Here is a 17021-nt window from a genome sequence, read left to right as displayed (position 1 = left end):
GTGTGTTTGGGATCATTGTCATGCTGAAAGACCCAGCCACGTTTCATCTTCAATGCCCTTGCTGATGGAAGGAGGTTTTCACTCAAAATCTCACGATACATGGCCCCATTCATTCTTTCCTTTACACGGATCAGTCGTCCTGGTCCCTTTGCAGAAAAACAGCCCCAAAGCATGATGTTTCCACCCCCATGCTTCACAGTAGGTATGGTGTTCTTTGGATGCAACTCAGCATTCTTTGTCCTCCAAAACACGACGAGTTGAGTTTTTACCAAAAAGTTCTATTTTGGTTTCATCTGACCATATGACATTCTCCCAATCCTCTTCTGGATCATCCAAATGCACTCTAGCAAACTTCAGACGGGCCTGGACATGTACTGGCTTAAGCAGGGGGACACGTCTGGCATTGCAGGATTTGAGTCCCTGGTGGCGTAGTGTGTTACTGATGGTAGGCTTTGTTACTTTGGTCCCAGCTCTCTGCAGGTCATTCACTAGGTCCCCCCGTGTGGTTCTGGGATTTTTGCTCACCGTTCTTGTGATCATTTTGACCCCACGGGGTGAGATCTTGCGTGGAGCCCCAGATCGAGGGAGATTATCAGTGCTCTTGTATGTCTTCCATTTCCTAATAATTGCTCCCACAGTTGATTTCTTCAAACCAAGCTGCTTACCTATTGCAGATTCAGTCTTCCCAGCCTGGTGCAGGTCTACAATTTTGTTTCTGGTGTCCTTTGACAGCTCTTTGGTCTTGGCCATAGTGGAGTTTGGAGTGTGACTGTTTGAGGTTGTGGACAGGTGTCTTTTATACTGATAACAAGTTCAAACAGGTGCCATTAATACAGGTAACGAGTGGAGGACAGAGGAGCCTCTTAAAGAAGAAGTTACAGGTCTGTGAGAGCCAGAAATCTTGCTTGTTTGTAGGTGACCAAATACTTATTTTCCACCATAATTTGCAAATAAATTCATTAAAAATCCTACAATGTGATTTTCTGGATTTTTTTTCTCAATTTGTCTGTCATAGTTGACGTGTACCTATGATGAAAATTACAGGCCTCTCTCATCTTTTTAAGTGGGAGAACTTGCACAATTGGTGGCTGACTAAATACTTTTTTTCCCCACTGTATAGGCTACTTCGTACATGTTCAATTAGAATATTTTTTTATAAAGATAAGCATTATATTGTTAGATTAAAGGCGTAACTCTGGTAGGCCTAAAACATTCTTCCTCACCTCAACTTCAACTGTCGGAGTCAGTATGCACTGCCTTCATAGGCCTGCAGTAACTAAGCCTAATAATAACCATAGCCTACCACACCAAACATTTACAAAATGTTCTTAACTTTATTAGGGTAATATCAAAAGTAAGTCGACATTGTTTATAGGGAAAATACGAACAGGTTATTATACTGCAGCATTAAATTATGTTTTGCATCTCGCCCTGTTTGGTTTGGTTCTCATGGTTTGAGTGTGAGTATCCCTATAGCAGGCCCTAGTGGTAATTCTATTATTTTTTGGCAAACACAACATTACAGTTGGAACTTAATTTAGCCAACAAAAATGTCTCTACAACATTAAACAAAACACTTTTTGCAAAGGCTATTTAAAGAACTGGTTTAGATGATTAAATAGGCCTACAATAATAATGATGATACACAATAATATGAATGATAAAACAAATTATAATAAATACGAAAATAAATAAATAAAAGTTAGAAAATTACATCAAACCTGAATAGCGAGTTGCACACAGTCCATTAAGGCCGTGCCAACGTTCTTCTTCTTTTGTCCACTACAATATTAAAACTTTTCACCTTGTCTGAGAATTGATTTATTTCAACGGAAAAGGCCTCCATCTTCACAAGCAACAGTAGCCTAGGCCAAGGCTCCTTTCACTGGCTCTCTCCTCAACAGCAGGCGCACATGAGGTGAGAAGCCGGAACCTGTTTCAGCTGGACATTAGCGATACGTGTTATTGAGTTGCAATTGGCTGACACATAACAAGCTTGCGCAGTTCTCATCACCTCACACACATTAAATTAACAAAGGATGGGTCCAATCGGGTCCAGTCGGTAATACATTTTTAGTTGCGCATACCCAACCCAGATCCGAAACAAAAGTCCGAATTTAGGACCCGCTTGGGTCCCGGGTCGGATCTCGGAATTTCGGGTCTGTTGGACCCGTGAAGATCTCTTGTGTGTGCACGTGTGTGTGGTAGCTCGCCTATGCGTGTATGCGTTTGTGTTTGTTTTACGCTGCCGACAGAACCCTAGTAGCGTAGAGGCGACAGGTCCAGTCACGGGAGAAACTAAACAAGTAAGAAAGCGGAGGATTTGGTTTAGAAACAGGAAATCTGCCCAGACTGGCATTAGCATGGAAATTAATCTCCCGTTCCCATGGTATTATACCCCTACAACACCCGCAATACAACACACATAACAATGAAAACCAACATTCCTTAAGTTTGCACAGTGCAAATAATACTGTGGTTGTCATGGCCAGGTATTGAGATGAACGAAGTACTACATGATACGTCGCTCGTTAACAATAATCATCCTCTTTAGAACTGGTTCCTATTGAGAAAGGTTGGGATTTGGCCTAAATACACCAATGACAACAATACATGAATGCAAAACCCATGACGCAACCATGCTGCTCTAAAGAACATCTTTATCTATTTACATTTCTGAGACAAAATGCTTGTCAGTGTCAGCATGCCTGGTAGAAACAAGCCTAGTTGATAGGTAGTGTAACAAAAGAATGCTACATTGTTTTCAGCTATCCTGGCGAACAGTCAGAACAGAGGCAGATACTCTTTAAGAGGGGGCTGAACAAAACTATACGTACAGTGGGGTCCAACATTAGTGTAATTAATTTTGGACCCCACTGTACGCACACACACACACACACACACACACACACACACACACACACACACACACAGACACACAGACAACCAGACCCTGGATGTCTCCCAACCTGCTAGGAAGTTGGCCAATCACAACGCAGTATTTCACGTCTGATAAAACTGGGGTTAGGGAAGCCAGGAAAGCGGGAATCAAAGACAGTCTGGAAATAAAAAAACCTGTGTCTTTTGTGACAAAAATGTATGAGGCTATACTAAAGCTTCAACACAATGCACATTCATTCCAGTTAACATGTAAGCTTTCCTGGAAGCCGGTTGGAAAAGAGTCTAAAAGTCGGCGCTAAGACACTCTCTCATGTTCTGAGAAGCATACTCTATAATATAGGTTTGAGGTAGATGATGTAGATGTTGTCAGTCTGCTATTATAATTCAATGGGCCCAAGGCCATGGATGTTTGTGGGAAAATAACACCCAGCAATTACAATTACAATTACAATTTAGTCATTTAGCAGACGCTCTTATCCAGAGCGACTTACAGTTAGTGAGTGCATACATTTATCATTATTATTATTTATTTTTTCATACAATTGACTGCCATGTAAGCTCGTCTAATATCCGATTACCTTTGGTGGTGAATTGGATCTGCGATATGAAATAAGCATTATAATGCTCCTTAAGATTGGCTTTTATAAAGAGCGTAAGGAAAATCACAGCCATGTTTCCCTCTGGTTTGAACAGTTCACATGTAATATAATTATGTATTAACTCGGTGTCACGACTTCCGCCGAAGTTGGTGCCTCTCCTTGTTCGGGCGTCACCGGCTTTCTAGCTGCCACCGATCTACGTTTCTTTTTCCATTTGTTTTGTCTTGATTGTACACACCTGGTTCCCATTACATTATATTATTTCCCTATTTAACCCTCTGGTTCCCACATGGTTTTGTGCGTGTTTGTTCTTTGTTTTGTGTCTGAGACTTATGTGAGCTGGTGTGTTTTCCCTGCGTGGAAATTAGTGTTGTTTATTTTTCGAGTAAAGTACGTCGTTTACGCAGTTCTGTGTCCTGCGCCTGACTCCATCCTACCGCTGCACATTGACACTTGACAGAAACATGCACCGCATATGGAGTCAGCAGGTGCATCCAGTCCTCCGGTACCAGTGGAGGAGCGTGTCCAGCAGCACGCAACGATGCTCCAGAATCTTGGCACAGCCATGGATCGCGTGTTGCAGACCATGGAGCGATGGGAGAGAGGGATTTTTCCCACAACCCCATCAACTTCAGATCAACCCACACCGATGTCCACCCCTCCGTCACCTGGACCCAGTGGGATTCGGCTCTCGCTCCCGAGGGCATATGATGGGACGGCTGCCGGGTGCCAGGGGTTCCTGCTCCAGGTGGAGCTCTACCTGGCGACCATCCACCCGGCTCCCTCGGGATACGAGAGCGTGTCCGCCCTCATCTCCTGTCTGTCGGGGAGAGCGCTTGAGTGGGCCAACGCCGAATGGGGAGGAATAGACGCAGCGTTGGTTCGCTATGAGGATTTCACCCGCCGCTTCCGGGCGGTCTTCGATCATCCACCTGAGGGGAGAGCGGCGGGGGAACGCTTGTTCCACCTCAGACAGGGGAAGAGGAGCGCACAGGACTTCGCACTGGACTTCAGGACCTTGGCTGCCAGCGCGGGATGGAATGAGAGGGCCCTGATCGACCATTACCGGTGTAGTCTACGTGAGGACGTTCGTCGGGAGCTGGCATGCAGGGACACCACCCTTACCCTCGACCAGCTGGTGGATTTATCTATACGGCTGGATAACCTGTTGGCCACCCGCAGACGTCCGGGTCAGGGTCCGTCCATTCCATCCCCCAGCACCCCGACCCTACCCCTATGGAGCTCGGAGGTGCTGCTTTAAGGGTGACCGGAGGGGGGGCCGTTTCCTTCACCAACTGTGGCCGCAGAGGGCACACTGCTGGAAGGTGCTGGGGAGGTTCCCCAGGGAGTCGAGGCAGCAGGCAGGGCACTGGTGGATCATACCAGGTGAGTAGGCACCCGACTCACCCAGAGCTCCCTGTTGCGCACATGTGTGTATGCATAGAATTTCCTGAGTTTTCCCCGCATTCCCAGCATAAGGCGCTAGTAGATTCAGGCGCAGCTGGGAACTTCATTGACCGTTCATTTGCACGTAGATTAGGGATCCCTATTGTTCCTGTTGATGTGCCCTTCCCTGTACATGCCTTAGATAGTCATCCTTTAGTGTAGGGCCTGATTAGGGAGGTCACAGCTCCACTATGTATGAAAACGCAGGAGTGTCATGAGGAGAGAATTAGTCTCTTCCTGATCGATTCTCCTGCGTTTCCTGTGGTGTTGGGGCTTTCCTGGTTGGCCTCTCATGACCCCACTATTTCGTGGCAACAGAGGGCTCTCAAGGGATGGTCACGTCAGTGCTCAGGGAGGTGTTTCCATAGGTGCAACTATGGTGGAGAGTCCAAACCAGGTCTCCACTATGCACATTCCCCCCGAATATGCCGATTTGGCTGTCACCTTCTGTGTTGTGTCTGAGACTTATGTGAGCAGGTGTGTTTTCCCTGCGTGGAAATTAGTGTTGTTTTTCGAGTAAAGTACATAGTTTACTCAGTTCTGTGTCCTGCGCCTGACTCCGTCCTACCGCTGCACATTGACACTTGACACTCGGACACACAGGATTCATAAGATCTTTATGATATATTCAGGATCATTATGATTAATACGGTACTTAAATGTAGTCACACTTTATTTCGACGGTCAATAATAAATGATCTACAGCTGGTCAAAATATCAACAGACTATCAACCAGGTTATCTGAGTAGGTAAACTTGACAGGTATGCAGACTCCTCAATTGGGGTGTCCATTACATTTCTGTCTTCAACATATGTTTACTGTTTATATGTATAGCAACAAACAAACCAGACAGAGAGATAAACAAGGTGTAGCAGTGTCTTACCCTGTTGTAGTAGTGCAGTTGGACAGAGTGCCACTGACCATCACTGACCCCTCCGGGAACAAAGGGATGGACCACGGTCTTAGCCTCTCCTGGAGGAGGGAGAGAAAGTGATGGGGAGAGAGGGAAAGACAGAAAATACGAGAAAGATGAAAAGAGGTTGTGGTTAATTCAATACCATATTGTCTGTTGAATGTACACTACCAGTCAAAAGTTTGGACACGCCTACTCATTCCAGGGTTTTTCTTCATTTTTACTATTTTCTACATTGTAGAATAATAGTGAAGACATCAAAACTATGAAATAACACATATGGAATCATGTAGTAACCAAAAAAGTGTTAAACAAATCAAAATATATTTGATATTTTAGATTCTTCAAAGTAGCCACCCTTTGCCTTGATGACAGCTTCACTATTATTCTACAATGTAGAAAATAGTAAAAATAAGGAAAAACCCTGGAATGAGTAGGTGTGTCCAAACTTTTGACTGGTACTATACATAACCTTGCATGCCAGACTTTAATAGGAAGGATAACTGTCTCCTATTATAGTAGTGTCATCGTAGAACATGCATTTTTAAAAACATTTTTCAGCCTCTAAGTTAAAATCAACGTAAGGAAACCTATTTCTCTCCTCCATTCATTCATTAAGTTAAAACATGAAACTCCAACATGGGGAAATAAAAACGCAGCCAGACTCACAAAGCCAGCCAGCTCTCACAGTCATCATAAATCACACTCACTGTAAGAACACCAGGGTATTCCAACCATGTCAATGGTTCTCATTCAAGTCTACAGAGCAACAATCACACCAGATTTACCCAGGGCTTTACTGACTGTTTACCAAGGGCAGGAGTCCCTCTGGAAGAATTTACCCACCGACTCAGTCAACAGTAATGCAACACTGTAGCTGTGTTACACAGAGCCATTAGTCATGGTGTTTAGTGTGTCTTTATCAGAAAAACTCAATGACTTCTGCAGTACAACGTTGCCTTTTCTCAATGGCTGTGTGGTATAAACTCTAGGGCTCTCTAGGCATTGGCAGTGAGACACACTCAGCGCAGTGGATTCAACAAGAGCTGTGTTTGTTTGCGTGCATATTTGTGTTTGAGCTAGAGGAAGCAGTGACCCAGTCCTTGCTCCTTTGTTTATGAGTGTGTGTGAGCAGGGCTGAGCAGGGCTGAGGTGTAAGTAGGTCTTTATGGCTTGTTAAGTGTCTATACTGTCATGAATCAGTCTGCCCAGGCTCTGTTATGGGGGAAACAGCTGCTCTCTGACCACAGTAAAACACTCATTCCTTTCACACAGCCAAAGCCAATGCATCTCTAGGTGTAACGGCACAGCAGCATAGCCAGACAATGGAGAGGACACATTCTAATGAAATCCTGTAACGGTTTGTTTCACACTGGTCAAGGAGTTCAGCTGATAAGAGTATTTACCAAGCGGTTTGTTTGAAAGCCACATTAATGATATCCTTAAAGCGGAGTTGATAAATCAAGCCATCAGCTAGTGTTGATACAAGCAACTTGTAAGTCATTGTCCAGCTCTTTGTGTGAGGATGATTATTTGTACTGTGGACACACACACTGCCGCCATTCTCACCTGCGGAGAAGGTGAGTTGGATCTGTTCCTCGATAATCTCCAAGGCGATAAAGTCGTGTTTCTCGTTAAATCTCCCATTGTACAGCAGCAGGGCATTCCTCTCTCTGGTGGCAAACCTGGGGACAAGATGGACACAGGGTCAACCTTTTATTGTCAAACACACATTTGGTGCCAAACTGGCACCCATTCAAATCCTACATCTCAAACATAGTTAGTCAAACTCTTTTTTTTGTGTGAAAAATTATTAATTAGGTTTTGACAGTATGTGCCTTAGACAAACTCCGTGACAGAGTCTGTGTATCTAACCCAAACTGCCAGATAAGATACACTATATATACAAAAGTATGTGGACACCCCTTCAAATCTGTGGATTCGTCTATTTCAGCCACAACCATTGCTGACAGGTGTATAAAATCAAGCACACAGCCATGCAATCTCCATAGACAAACATTGGCAGTAGAATGGCCTTACTGAAGAGCTCAGTGACTTTCAACGTGGCACCATCATAGGATGCCACCTTTCCAACAAGTCAGTTAGTCAAATTTCGGCCCTGCTAGAGCTGCTCCGGTCAACTGTAAGTCCTGTTACTGTGAAGTGGAAACTTCTAGGAGCAACAGCGGCTCAGCTGCGAAGTGGTAGGCCACACAAACGCACAGAACCGCCAAGTCAGCACAATAACTGTTTGTGGTGTCCATGGCCAAGCAGCCGCATACAAGCCTAAGATCACCATGCGCAATGCCAAGCATCGGCTGGAGTGGTGTAAAGCTTGCTGCCATTGGACTCTGGAGCAGTGGAAACGCGTTCTCTGGAGTGATGAATCAAGCTTCACCATCTGGCAGTCCAACGGACAAATCTGGGTTTGGCAATGCCAGGAGAATGCTACCTGCCCCAATGCATAGTGCCAACTGCAGTTTGGTGGAGGAGGAATAATGGTCTGGGGCTGTTTTTCATGGTTCGGGCTAGGCCCCTTAGTTCCAGTAAAGGGGAATCTTAACGCTACAGCATACAATGACATTCTAGACGATTCTGTGCTTCCAACCTTGTGGCAACAGTTTGGGGAAGGCCCTTTCCTGTTTCAGCATGACAATACCCCTGTGCACAAAGCGAGGTCCATACAGAAATGGTTTGTCGAGATCAGTGTGGAAGAACTTGACTGGCCTGCACAGAGCCCTGACCTCAACCCCATCGAACACCTTTGGAATTCATTGGAATGCCAACTGCGAGCCAGGCCTAATTGCCCAACATCAGTGCCCGACCTCACTAACGCTATTGTGGCTGAATGGAAGCAAGTCCCCGCAGCAATGTTCCAACATCTAGTGGAAAGCCTTCCCAGAAGATGGGGGTGACCAACTCCATATTAATGCCCATTATTTTGGAATGAGATGTTCGATGAGCAGGTGTCCACATACATTTTGGTCATGTAGTGTATATGAGAGGTGGGATTTGGGCTTGGAGAGGTGTGTAAGGAAGGGGTGAGAAATTCCTGAGGAAGAGAGACTTGAAGGACAATATGGAAGTGGTCGTAAGACCAGTGGTCTAGAGACAGGAAGGAGGAAGTAGCCCCTGCTATAGTGTGTGCGTGTGTGTCTGCCTGCATGTATGCTATGAGGGGCACAGAGGGCACAAGAGTCAGACACCAGATGCCAGCAGAGTAGTGGGAGGTGCGGATGGGGGCAGGGGGGCAGGAAGATACTGCCTATAAAAGAAAACAGTGATAAGAGTACCTCATCACAGGGCACTTCCTGTTTTCACCCTGTTCTACCGTTTCTCACTGACACAAACTATGCTTTTTACATCAACCCACTTTTATGATCCTCACCCCACCTAGAACTTCAAATGGGACTAGCAACAGATCTGACGCAATATTTACACTATTGTGCAAGTGCACTAGTTTTGATCAGAGCCACATAGGGCTGCCACATATAATGTAGTTTCCTATAGTTTATGGGCCGGGAATATGGTGTCATTTGAGAGACAGCCGCTATGTGTTCCTGCCTTGACTAATGGGGTAATGAAAGGTGTTCTAGCTCATTTTCCTATACGGCAGATTCAACAGAGTGTGAACACAAACACACCCCTCTCGTGTTTAATGTAAAGATGTCTCTACACGCCCCACTGAACTGGTACACTGAACTGAGTGAAGTGTGTTTTTTGTGCAACCCTCCCCACACACGCAAACATGTACAGTAGGCATGTCGCTCTGTTAACACATCTAGGCTGTGTGGCTGTATGTGTGTGTGAGGGGAAGATCGACAGGAGATGCGAGAAGAGAGGGTAAATGGGGAGAATAGTACAATAGATGGAGATAGAGAGAGAGAGTAGATGGTTTCCAAGTACTCACATGAATGAGACAGTAAAGTGGAACCTCTGTCGTAGTCCTCTGAAGGTGATGAAAGACTGACCAGGAAAGGACCTGGTGGTCATCTCACAGTAAGGCTTCTCGTACTCTCCCGGGGGACACTGGCACATGAACCCCCCCACCAGCAGGTCCACACATTTCCCCCCATTCTTACACACCCCCGGGACACACCGCCCTGACCGGGCATTCACCTCACAGTGCTCACCTAGGGAGAGAGGGGAGGAGGGAGATAGTATGGTTTAAGAGTTATTAACAGCCAGTCAGACACACAAAAAGTCATATTCATAGACTGCATTCCCATTTATTTTACCCCCTTTTTTCATGGTATCCAATTGGTAGTTACAGTCTTGTCCCATCGCTGCAACTCCCGTACGGACACGGGAGAGGTGAAGGTCGAGAGTCGTGCGTCCTCCGAAACACAACCCAACTGCTCCTTGACACAGTGCCCGCTTAACCCGGAAGCCAGGCGCACCAATGTGTCGGAGGAAACACCGTACACCTGGTGACCCAGTCAGCGTGCACTGCACTCGGCCTGCCACAGGAGTCGCTAGTGCACGATGGGACAAGAACATCCCTGTCGGCCAAATTGTGCGCCGACACTGAGCAAATTGTGCGCCGCCCCATGGGTCTCCCAGTCGCGGCCTGCTGCGACAGAGCCTGGATTCGAACCAGGATCTCTAGAGGCACAGCTAGCACTGCGATGCAGTGCCTTTGACCACTGCGCCACTCGGGAGACCTTGCATTCCCATTTCTGAGAGACAGAAGACACTGAACAGACGTCACTGTTTCCATATTGGTCTGCTGAATGGTTCTCATGGAGGATCTAATAATAATAATAAAATGATAATATTTTATTGTCACATACACCGGATAGATGGAGTGACGTGTTGTTTTACAGGGTCAGCCATACTAATACGGCGCCCCCGGTGCAAATTAGGGTTACAGACACTAACTACTGCTCTGGACATCACATCACCACCACAGATACACAGCTCAGTTTCCCACTGACAGACTGTCTGTCTATGAGACCACAGGAAACTGGCTGACTGGCTCAAGTTTGCAGACCAAAGTGGGCCAGCCAAGGCAGATTCCTGATTCCTCCACTGACAGACTCCCCTGGGTCTGACTGGAACTCCATCTTGGAGTCCATCAGTTTCCTTATCTAAGATGGCCGCCAACCATCGGCGTCAACTCCAGCTCCAGTGTTGTGTCAACCATCATCCCGACAAGATCTGTCCAGGAGGGGGGACGGGGGGGTGGGGGGGGGGGGGACAGCCAGGTATGCGTGGGATGGAGTGGGGTGCAGGATGCCAGAACATCAGAGCTCAGACAATGTCTGGACCCTGGTAATGACTCTTCTCTCTGCGGTATAATCCCTTTTTCTGAGTAGAATTAGGAGGATCTGTTTCCCTGTAATGTGGGAATAATGTGGAAACCTAAGGCGAACACAGTAGGCCCCACTGTCATCGGCCACATAATGGCTCCTGACTAGCTGAGGTTGAACTGTGACCTTCAAAGACTAGGCCACCCATTGGAGGAGAGGAGGGGTGGAGGGTGGTATAATCAGGTAATTACAGCTGATAAGGAAGTGAAGGAGGGAAAGAGAGGAAAGGAGAGGTGGGGTTGTTATTATATTCTACCGGGCCCCATTGTAGGGACAGCGAGATGGAGAGATGTGGTATCATGATGAAAGCTCCCGTTCAGTTGACCTGTAAACTCCATAATAAAAACTTTCTGAGTGCATCTGATAGCACTCAGGATAGCACTGATAGCACCCTCAACCATCACTCATAGGCACAAAGAAAGGAGTAGGGAGTAGGGCCTACTATAGAGTGTACCTGGGGCTGCCAGCTAGACAGCATTCCAACCTCATCTCAAACATAAATCACATTGAGAAAGACCACATGCTTTCCCATTTAGTAAAGGGGTCATTTGTAGTTGATGGTTCATCAGTGGGTTGGCGCATCCTGCTGCTGGCAAACACCAGAGTTGATCTGCAGCCAAAATGACTGCCATGAAATGCGTGCATCACCCAAATTGGAAGCTACACTCTGATGGTGGATGGGGTGACTTACCAGAAAGTACCTACATATAATTTTAAGCTCTTAGAGACCTAGTAAAGTATTAGCCTGGTCCCAGATCTGTTTATGCTACTTTGCCAACTACTATGGCCATTTCACACCCTTGGCAAGACCGCACAACAGCTCAAAGAACAGGCTAGCAAAGGATAATCCAGTATAGAAACAACTCATTCACCGAGTGGAGCAACTCACCAGTGAAGTCTTCCTGACACTCGCATGTATAGCCTCCCTCTCGGCTGCGACACTTCCCGTTGTTCCTGCAGGGTCCTGAGTAGCAGAGGTCTATCTCCGTCTCGCAGTAGTCCCCGGTAAAGCCTGCAGGACAGCGGCAGCGCAGACCGTTGATGGGGTGGATGGGACGGAACAGCACCGTGTTGGAGGAGATGAAGGGCGGGGAGCTGTCAAACTTCAGCACAGACACACACTTCATGTAGTTCTCACACGGCTCCCTCAGGCAGATGTTGTCGTCGAAGGGAAGCACCTGGAATGGATACAATGAATTAGGAAATCGCTCAAATCCAGAAACTGAACTGGGGCGTTGGTTTTCGTTCGCTCCTTCGAATCAGTGGCTGACTTAGATCGGGAAAACCTGAGTCGTGTTCATTAGGGCACACAGTAGCTAAACTTTTCAAAACAACAACAAATATTTATTATTGTTCAGCTAGTACCTTCGAGTTTCTGAGAATGTTCTTCAATTTCGTGCCAACTGTACATGACCCAGTTCTACAGGAGTGCCTATAGGGTAGGTAGGGGTCGATTTGGGATTCATTCAAATGACCTGGTGTGAGTAGGTTACCTGTTGTGATGATATTAGTCGGAGCAAGGTGCGGTTCAGGTAGATATGCTCCTGCAGCTCCTCGGAGGGGAAGTACCTCCCTGGGGGACCCCCTGGCTGCAGCGCCGAGAAGGTCACGTTGAGGATGGCGCCGCGCACGTCTGTGTCGTTCTGGATGTTGAACACAAAGACGGCCTGGCGGCTGGTGGAGAGTAGGGAATAGCGAGTAGAGAATCTTATGATCATAGGGAGCAGAAGTACTGTAGCAGCAACAGAATGGCTACATGGACCTCCATGGAGTAGAAGCTAGAGTTACAACATTTCAATATCTTTCCCCAAAATTCCCAGGTTAGACCGAAATCCCGGTTGGTGGATTATTATTCCCTCCTGATACTGAGAATCTTCCGGAACCCTAAGTAGGAGCAGACAAAGTACCTGGTGGAGAGCACGGCTGCCACACCCTCCAGGAAGAGGGACAGCAGAGGGGACAGGAAGCGCTCCTGAGACATGTTCTCCAGGCGTACCGTGATGCTGTTGGTTAACATGTCGTCTGTGATTATGGTGACACGCAGGGTGCACAGGGCTGTGACCCGATGGATCCCGTCTGGGTAGGGGGAGGAGAGAGAGGGAGGCTAGGGTTAAATGGATGAACTACAGAGCATGGAACAGTTAAAAGGTGGATCAGAACTCATGTACACAATTGAAGCCATGAAGATTTGTTAAGATTTGTTTAGCATTTTGTTGAATATAGAAGTGATCATCATCTAAGTGGATTTATTCCAGAGCAGAAGTAGAGCCAACCACAGTTCAACCACATTAAACACATGAAGATTGGTGTCAACGTTGTTGAATAGTTAATGATTGAGAACATTTTGTTATAACTGTCCCGATCAAAGACATTAAATCAAGTAGACAGAGTCACTGGTAGGCATATACAGTGGCTTGCAAAAGTATTCACCCCCCCTTGGCATTTTCCTATTTTGTTGCCTTACAACCTGGATTTTTGGGGGGTTTGTATCATTTGATTTACACAGCATGCCTACCACTTTGAAGATGCAAAATACTTTTTATTGTGAAACAAACAAGAGATAAGACAAAAAAACTGAAAACTTGAGCGTGCATAACTATTCAGTCAATACTTTGTAGAGCCACCTTTTGTAGCAATTACAGCTGCAAGTCTCTTGGGGTATGTCTCTATAAGCTTGGCACATCCAGCCACTGGGAGTTTTGCCCATTCTTCAAGGCAAAACTGCTCCAGCTCCTTCAAGTTGGATGGGTTCCGCTGGTGTACAGCAATCTTTAAGTCATACTACAGATTCTCAATTGGATTGAGGTCTGGGCTTTGACTAGGCCATTCCAAGACATTTAAATGTTTCCCCTTAAACCACTCAAGTGTTGCTTTAGCAGTATGCTTAGGGTCATTGTCCTGCTGGAAAGTGAACCTCCGTCCCAGTCTCAAATCTGTAGCAAAGGGGGTGAATACATATGCACGCACCACTTTTCCGTTATTTATTTTTTAGATTTTTTAAAAACTATTTTGTGTATGTCCATTACATGAAATGCAAATAAAAATCCAGTTAAATTACAGGTTGTAACGCAACAAAATAGGAAAACGCCAAGGGGATGAATACTTTTGCAAGGCACTGTATCATTTGAATAAATAACCTGTCCTGTCAATGACATGAAAGTGTCAGTATTTTCCCCCTCTTGTCCAGAAACAAACTTTAATTACGTACAGTAAATATCTCAATCCTAACGGCTGACAACGGCACATATCTCTTCTCAGAGGAGATCTAGGGTGCATCCCAAATGGCACCCTACTCCCTATGTAGTGTATTACTTTAGACCAAGGCCCAGTGGCTCTGGTCAGAAGTACTGCACTTTATAGGGAATATAGTGCAATTTGGGACGCATCCCAAGAGTGTGACCACCAACACTTCCCACAAATGAGAGACGTGTGCTGCTCACAGCGATTTCCGGACAAATATTATGTTACAGTGAGACTTGGGAAGGACTGGCTTATATTTTCTTCAGTCTCTGCCAGTATTCTCTCTCTGTGCTGAGCTCCACTTGTTTGTCATGCCATTGTTCTCTCTCTGCTACAGTAGATTGAATTAAGTAGGTCTCCTTGTGATTCCACCTGATTCCACCTAAGTCATTAAACAAATCTGATCTTGATTTCAACTCGTGGAACAACTGAAAACTGCTAAGTCTTACTAACCCATATATCATATACAGGGGCGCAACTTTGGTTTTAGAAGTGGGGGGGACAGTAGGATTAACACTCCAAACAGCCTACCCGACCGCTCGGAGGCGTCCGCATGTCCTAAAGCACACCGTTGCCTTGTTTTGCATCAAATTCCAATGATAAAACTGGGGGTGACAAAAATGCAATTTCAGAATGTGGGGGGGGGGGGGGGGGGGGGGGGACATGTCTCCCGAGTGGCGCAGTGGTCTAAGGCACTGCATCGCAGTGCTAGCTGTGCTATTAGAGATCCTGGTTCGAATCCAGGCTCTGTCGTAGCCGGCCGCGACCGGGAGACCCATGGGGCGGCGCACAATTGGCCCAGGGTATGGGAGGGAATGGCCGGCAGGGATGTAGCTCAGTTGGTAGAGTATGGCATTTGCAACGCCAGGGTTGTGGGTTTGATTCCCACGGGGGGCCAGTATGAAAAAAAAAGTTTAAAAAAAATGTATGCACTCACTAACTGTAAGTCGCTCTGGATAAGAGCGTCTGCTAAATGACTTAAATGTAATGTCGTCGTCCGTCCCCAGTGAAATTTGCACCCCTGATCATATACACTGAGTGTACAAAACATCAAGAACACCTGCTCTTTCCATGACATAGACTGACCAGGTGAAACCTATGATCCCTTATTGATGTCACTTGTTAAATCCACTTCAATCAGTGTAGATGAAGAGGAGGTGACAGGTTAAAGAACACCTTTTTGAATATTGAGACAATTGAGATATGGATTGTGTATGTGTGCCATTCAGAGGGTGAATGGGAAAGACAAAAGATTTAAGTGCCTTTGAACAGGGTTTATGGTAGTAGGTGCCAGGCGCACCGGTTTGTGTCAAGAACTGCAATGCAGCTGGGTTTTTCATGCTCAATAGTTTGACACAACTGTGGGAAGCATTGGAATCAACATGGGCCAGCATCCCTGTGGAACGCTTTCAACACCTTGTAGAGTCCATGCCCTGACGAATTGAGGCTGTTCTGAGGGCAAGGGGGGAGGGAGGGGGTGCAACTCAATATTAGGAAGTTGTTCCTAATGTTTGGTATACTCAGTGTAGATCCTACAGGCCTGGGCCCATTCGTTTTAATGCTGGGTTATAGGGAGAGAGCTGACAACTCAAAACTGCTAACTCTAACTGATCAATCCAAGTCTATAGGGCTAGGCTATATGTTCAACACCAAGCATACAGAGAGAGCCTATAGGGCTCTAATACTGTGGTATCTGTGATGTAGGAGGAGAGTTGCCAACAGGTGGCTGCAGCAGTTGAAATACTGTTGAAACGTCTCTGAGTGGGAGATCGGGTTGCAGGAGTCTTTTTGAGTCAATGTGTATGCGGGCTTGAGAGAGGCGGCTGAGCGGCAGGTGCCTTGTCAGTCACTCTCCCCCAAATTAGGTCATTTCTCAGGACCCCTATACCACTTTCTACCCCGCCTCCCCCCTTCCCATATCCCCTCTCTGCTCCCGCCCCCGTCAGTGCCTCTGTTCATCAAACTGCCTCACACTGTTTAACAGACAGGGTGTTGATACCATTGTCTCCTCACAGCCTCCTCCTCCTCCTCCTCCTCCTCCTCCTCCTCCTCACAGCCTCCTCCTCCTCCTCCTCCTCCTCCTCCTCCTCCTCTCCCTCTTCTCTAAAGTGTTGGCCAGTGTGTCATCATCATCAGACAAAGAAGAGCAAGACGACCCATGTTTTCCACTCTGTTACACCCACATTCCCTTAATTCACGGTAGAGAGACTGTGCTCTACTAACACAGAGAGTATCTGTTACATTAGCCATCCGTTACAGAGTAGCCTACCCAGTTGTCCACTCCCCACCTGTCCCTCTGCCTGTCTGTCCGCACAATACACTGTTAGTACACATGGTGGTCTAGAAGCTAGATCAAACAGCTGATTGATTGAAACACAAACACATATGCAAGCAGGGATGGTCAGACAAACGTATGCGTGCACACACACTTTCACACACACACACACACCCCAGAAAGTCATAATGCAGGAGCCAGGTGTAAGAGGTTCCAGTCACCTGTTCAGTGTTGTCATTAAGCAGCGGTGAAGCAGGTCCTGACACTAGCTGTTGGCACTCAGCTTAAGACAACAGTAGCACTCTAAACCCGTTGCAGTTGAGAGTACAGCTCA

At 46.5% G+C, this 17021-nt stretch overlaps 1 protein-coding gene across 1 annotated transcript in view; it reads right to left on the bottom strand.

Moving 5' to 3' along the window:
- Window positions 1-13248, bottom strand: part of LOC311125660 (cadherin EGF LAG seven-pass G-type receptor 1-like) — a gene marked incomplete at both ends in the record, with an annotated part of 30485 nt that extends 17237 nt beyond the window's left edge. Inside the window, 6 exons of the mRNA XM_084199693.1 lie at window positions 5831-5919; window positions 7430-7545; window positions 9771-9993; window positions 12062-12350; window positions 12666-12846; window positions 13080-13248. Of these exons, the coding sequence (XP_084055819.1) occupies window positions 5831-5919; window positions 7430-7545; window positions 9771-9993; window positions 12062-12350; window positions 12666-12846; window positions 13080-13248 (1067 nt within the window). The remainder of the gene's footprint in view (window positions 1-5830; window positions 5920-7429; window positions 7546-9770; window positions 9994-12061; window positions 12351-12665; window positions 12847-13079) is intronic.
- Between the last annotated feature and the right edge of the window lie 3773 nt (window positions 13249-17021).

This window comes from Coregonus lavaretus (genome assembly GCF_964263955.1).
Source record: "Coregonus lavaretus genome assembly, contig: HAP1_SCAFFOLD_1869, whole genome shotgun sequence".
Lineage (NCBI taxonomy): Eukaryota > Metazoa > Chordata > Actinopteri > Salmoniformes > Salmonidae > Coregonus > Coregonus lavaretus.
This window is presented reverse-complemented; position numbering and strand designations above follow the sequence as displayed.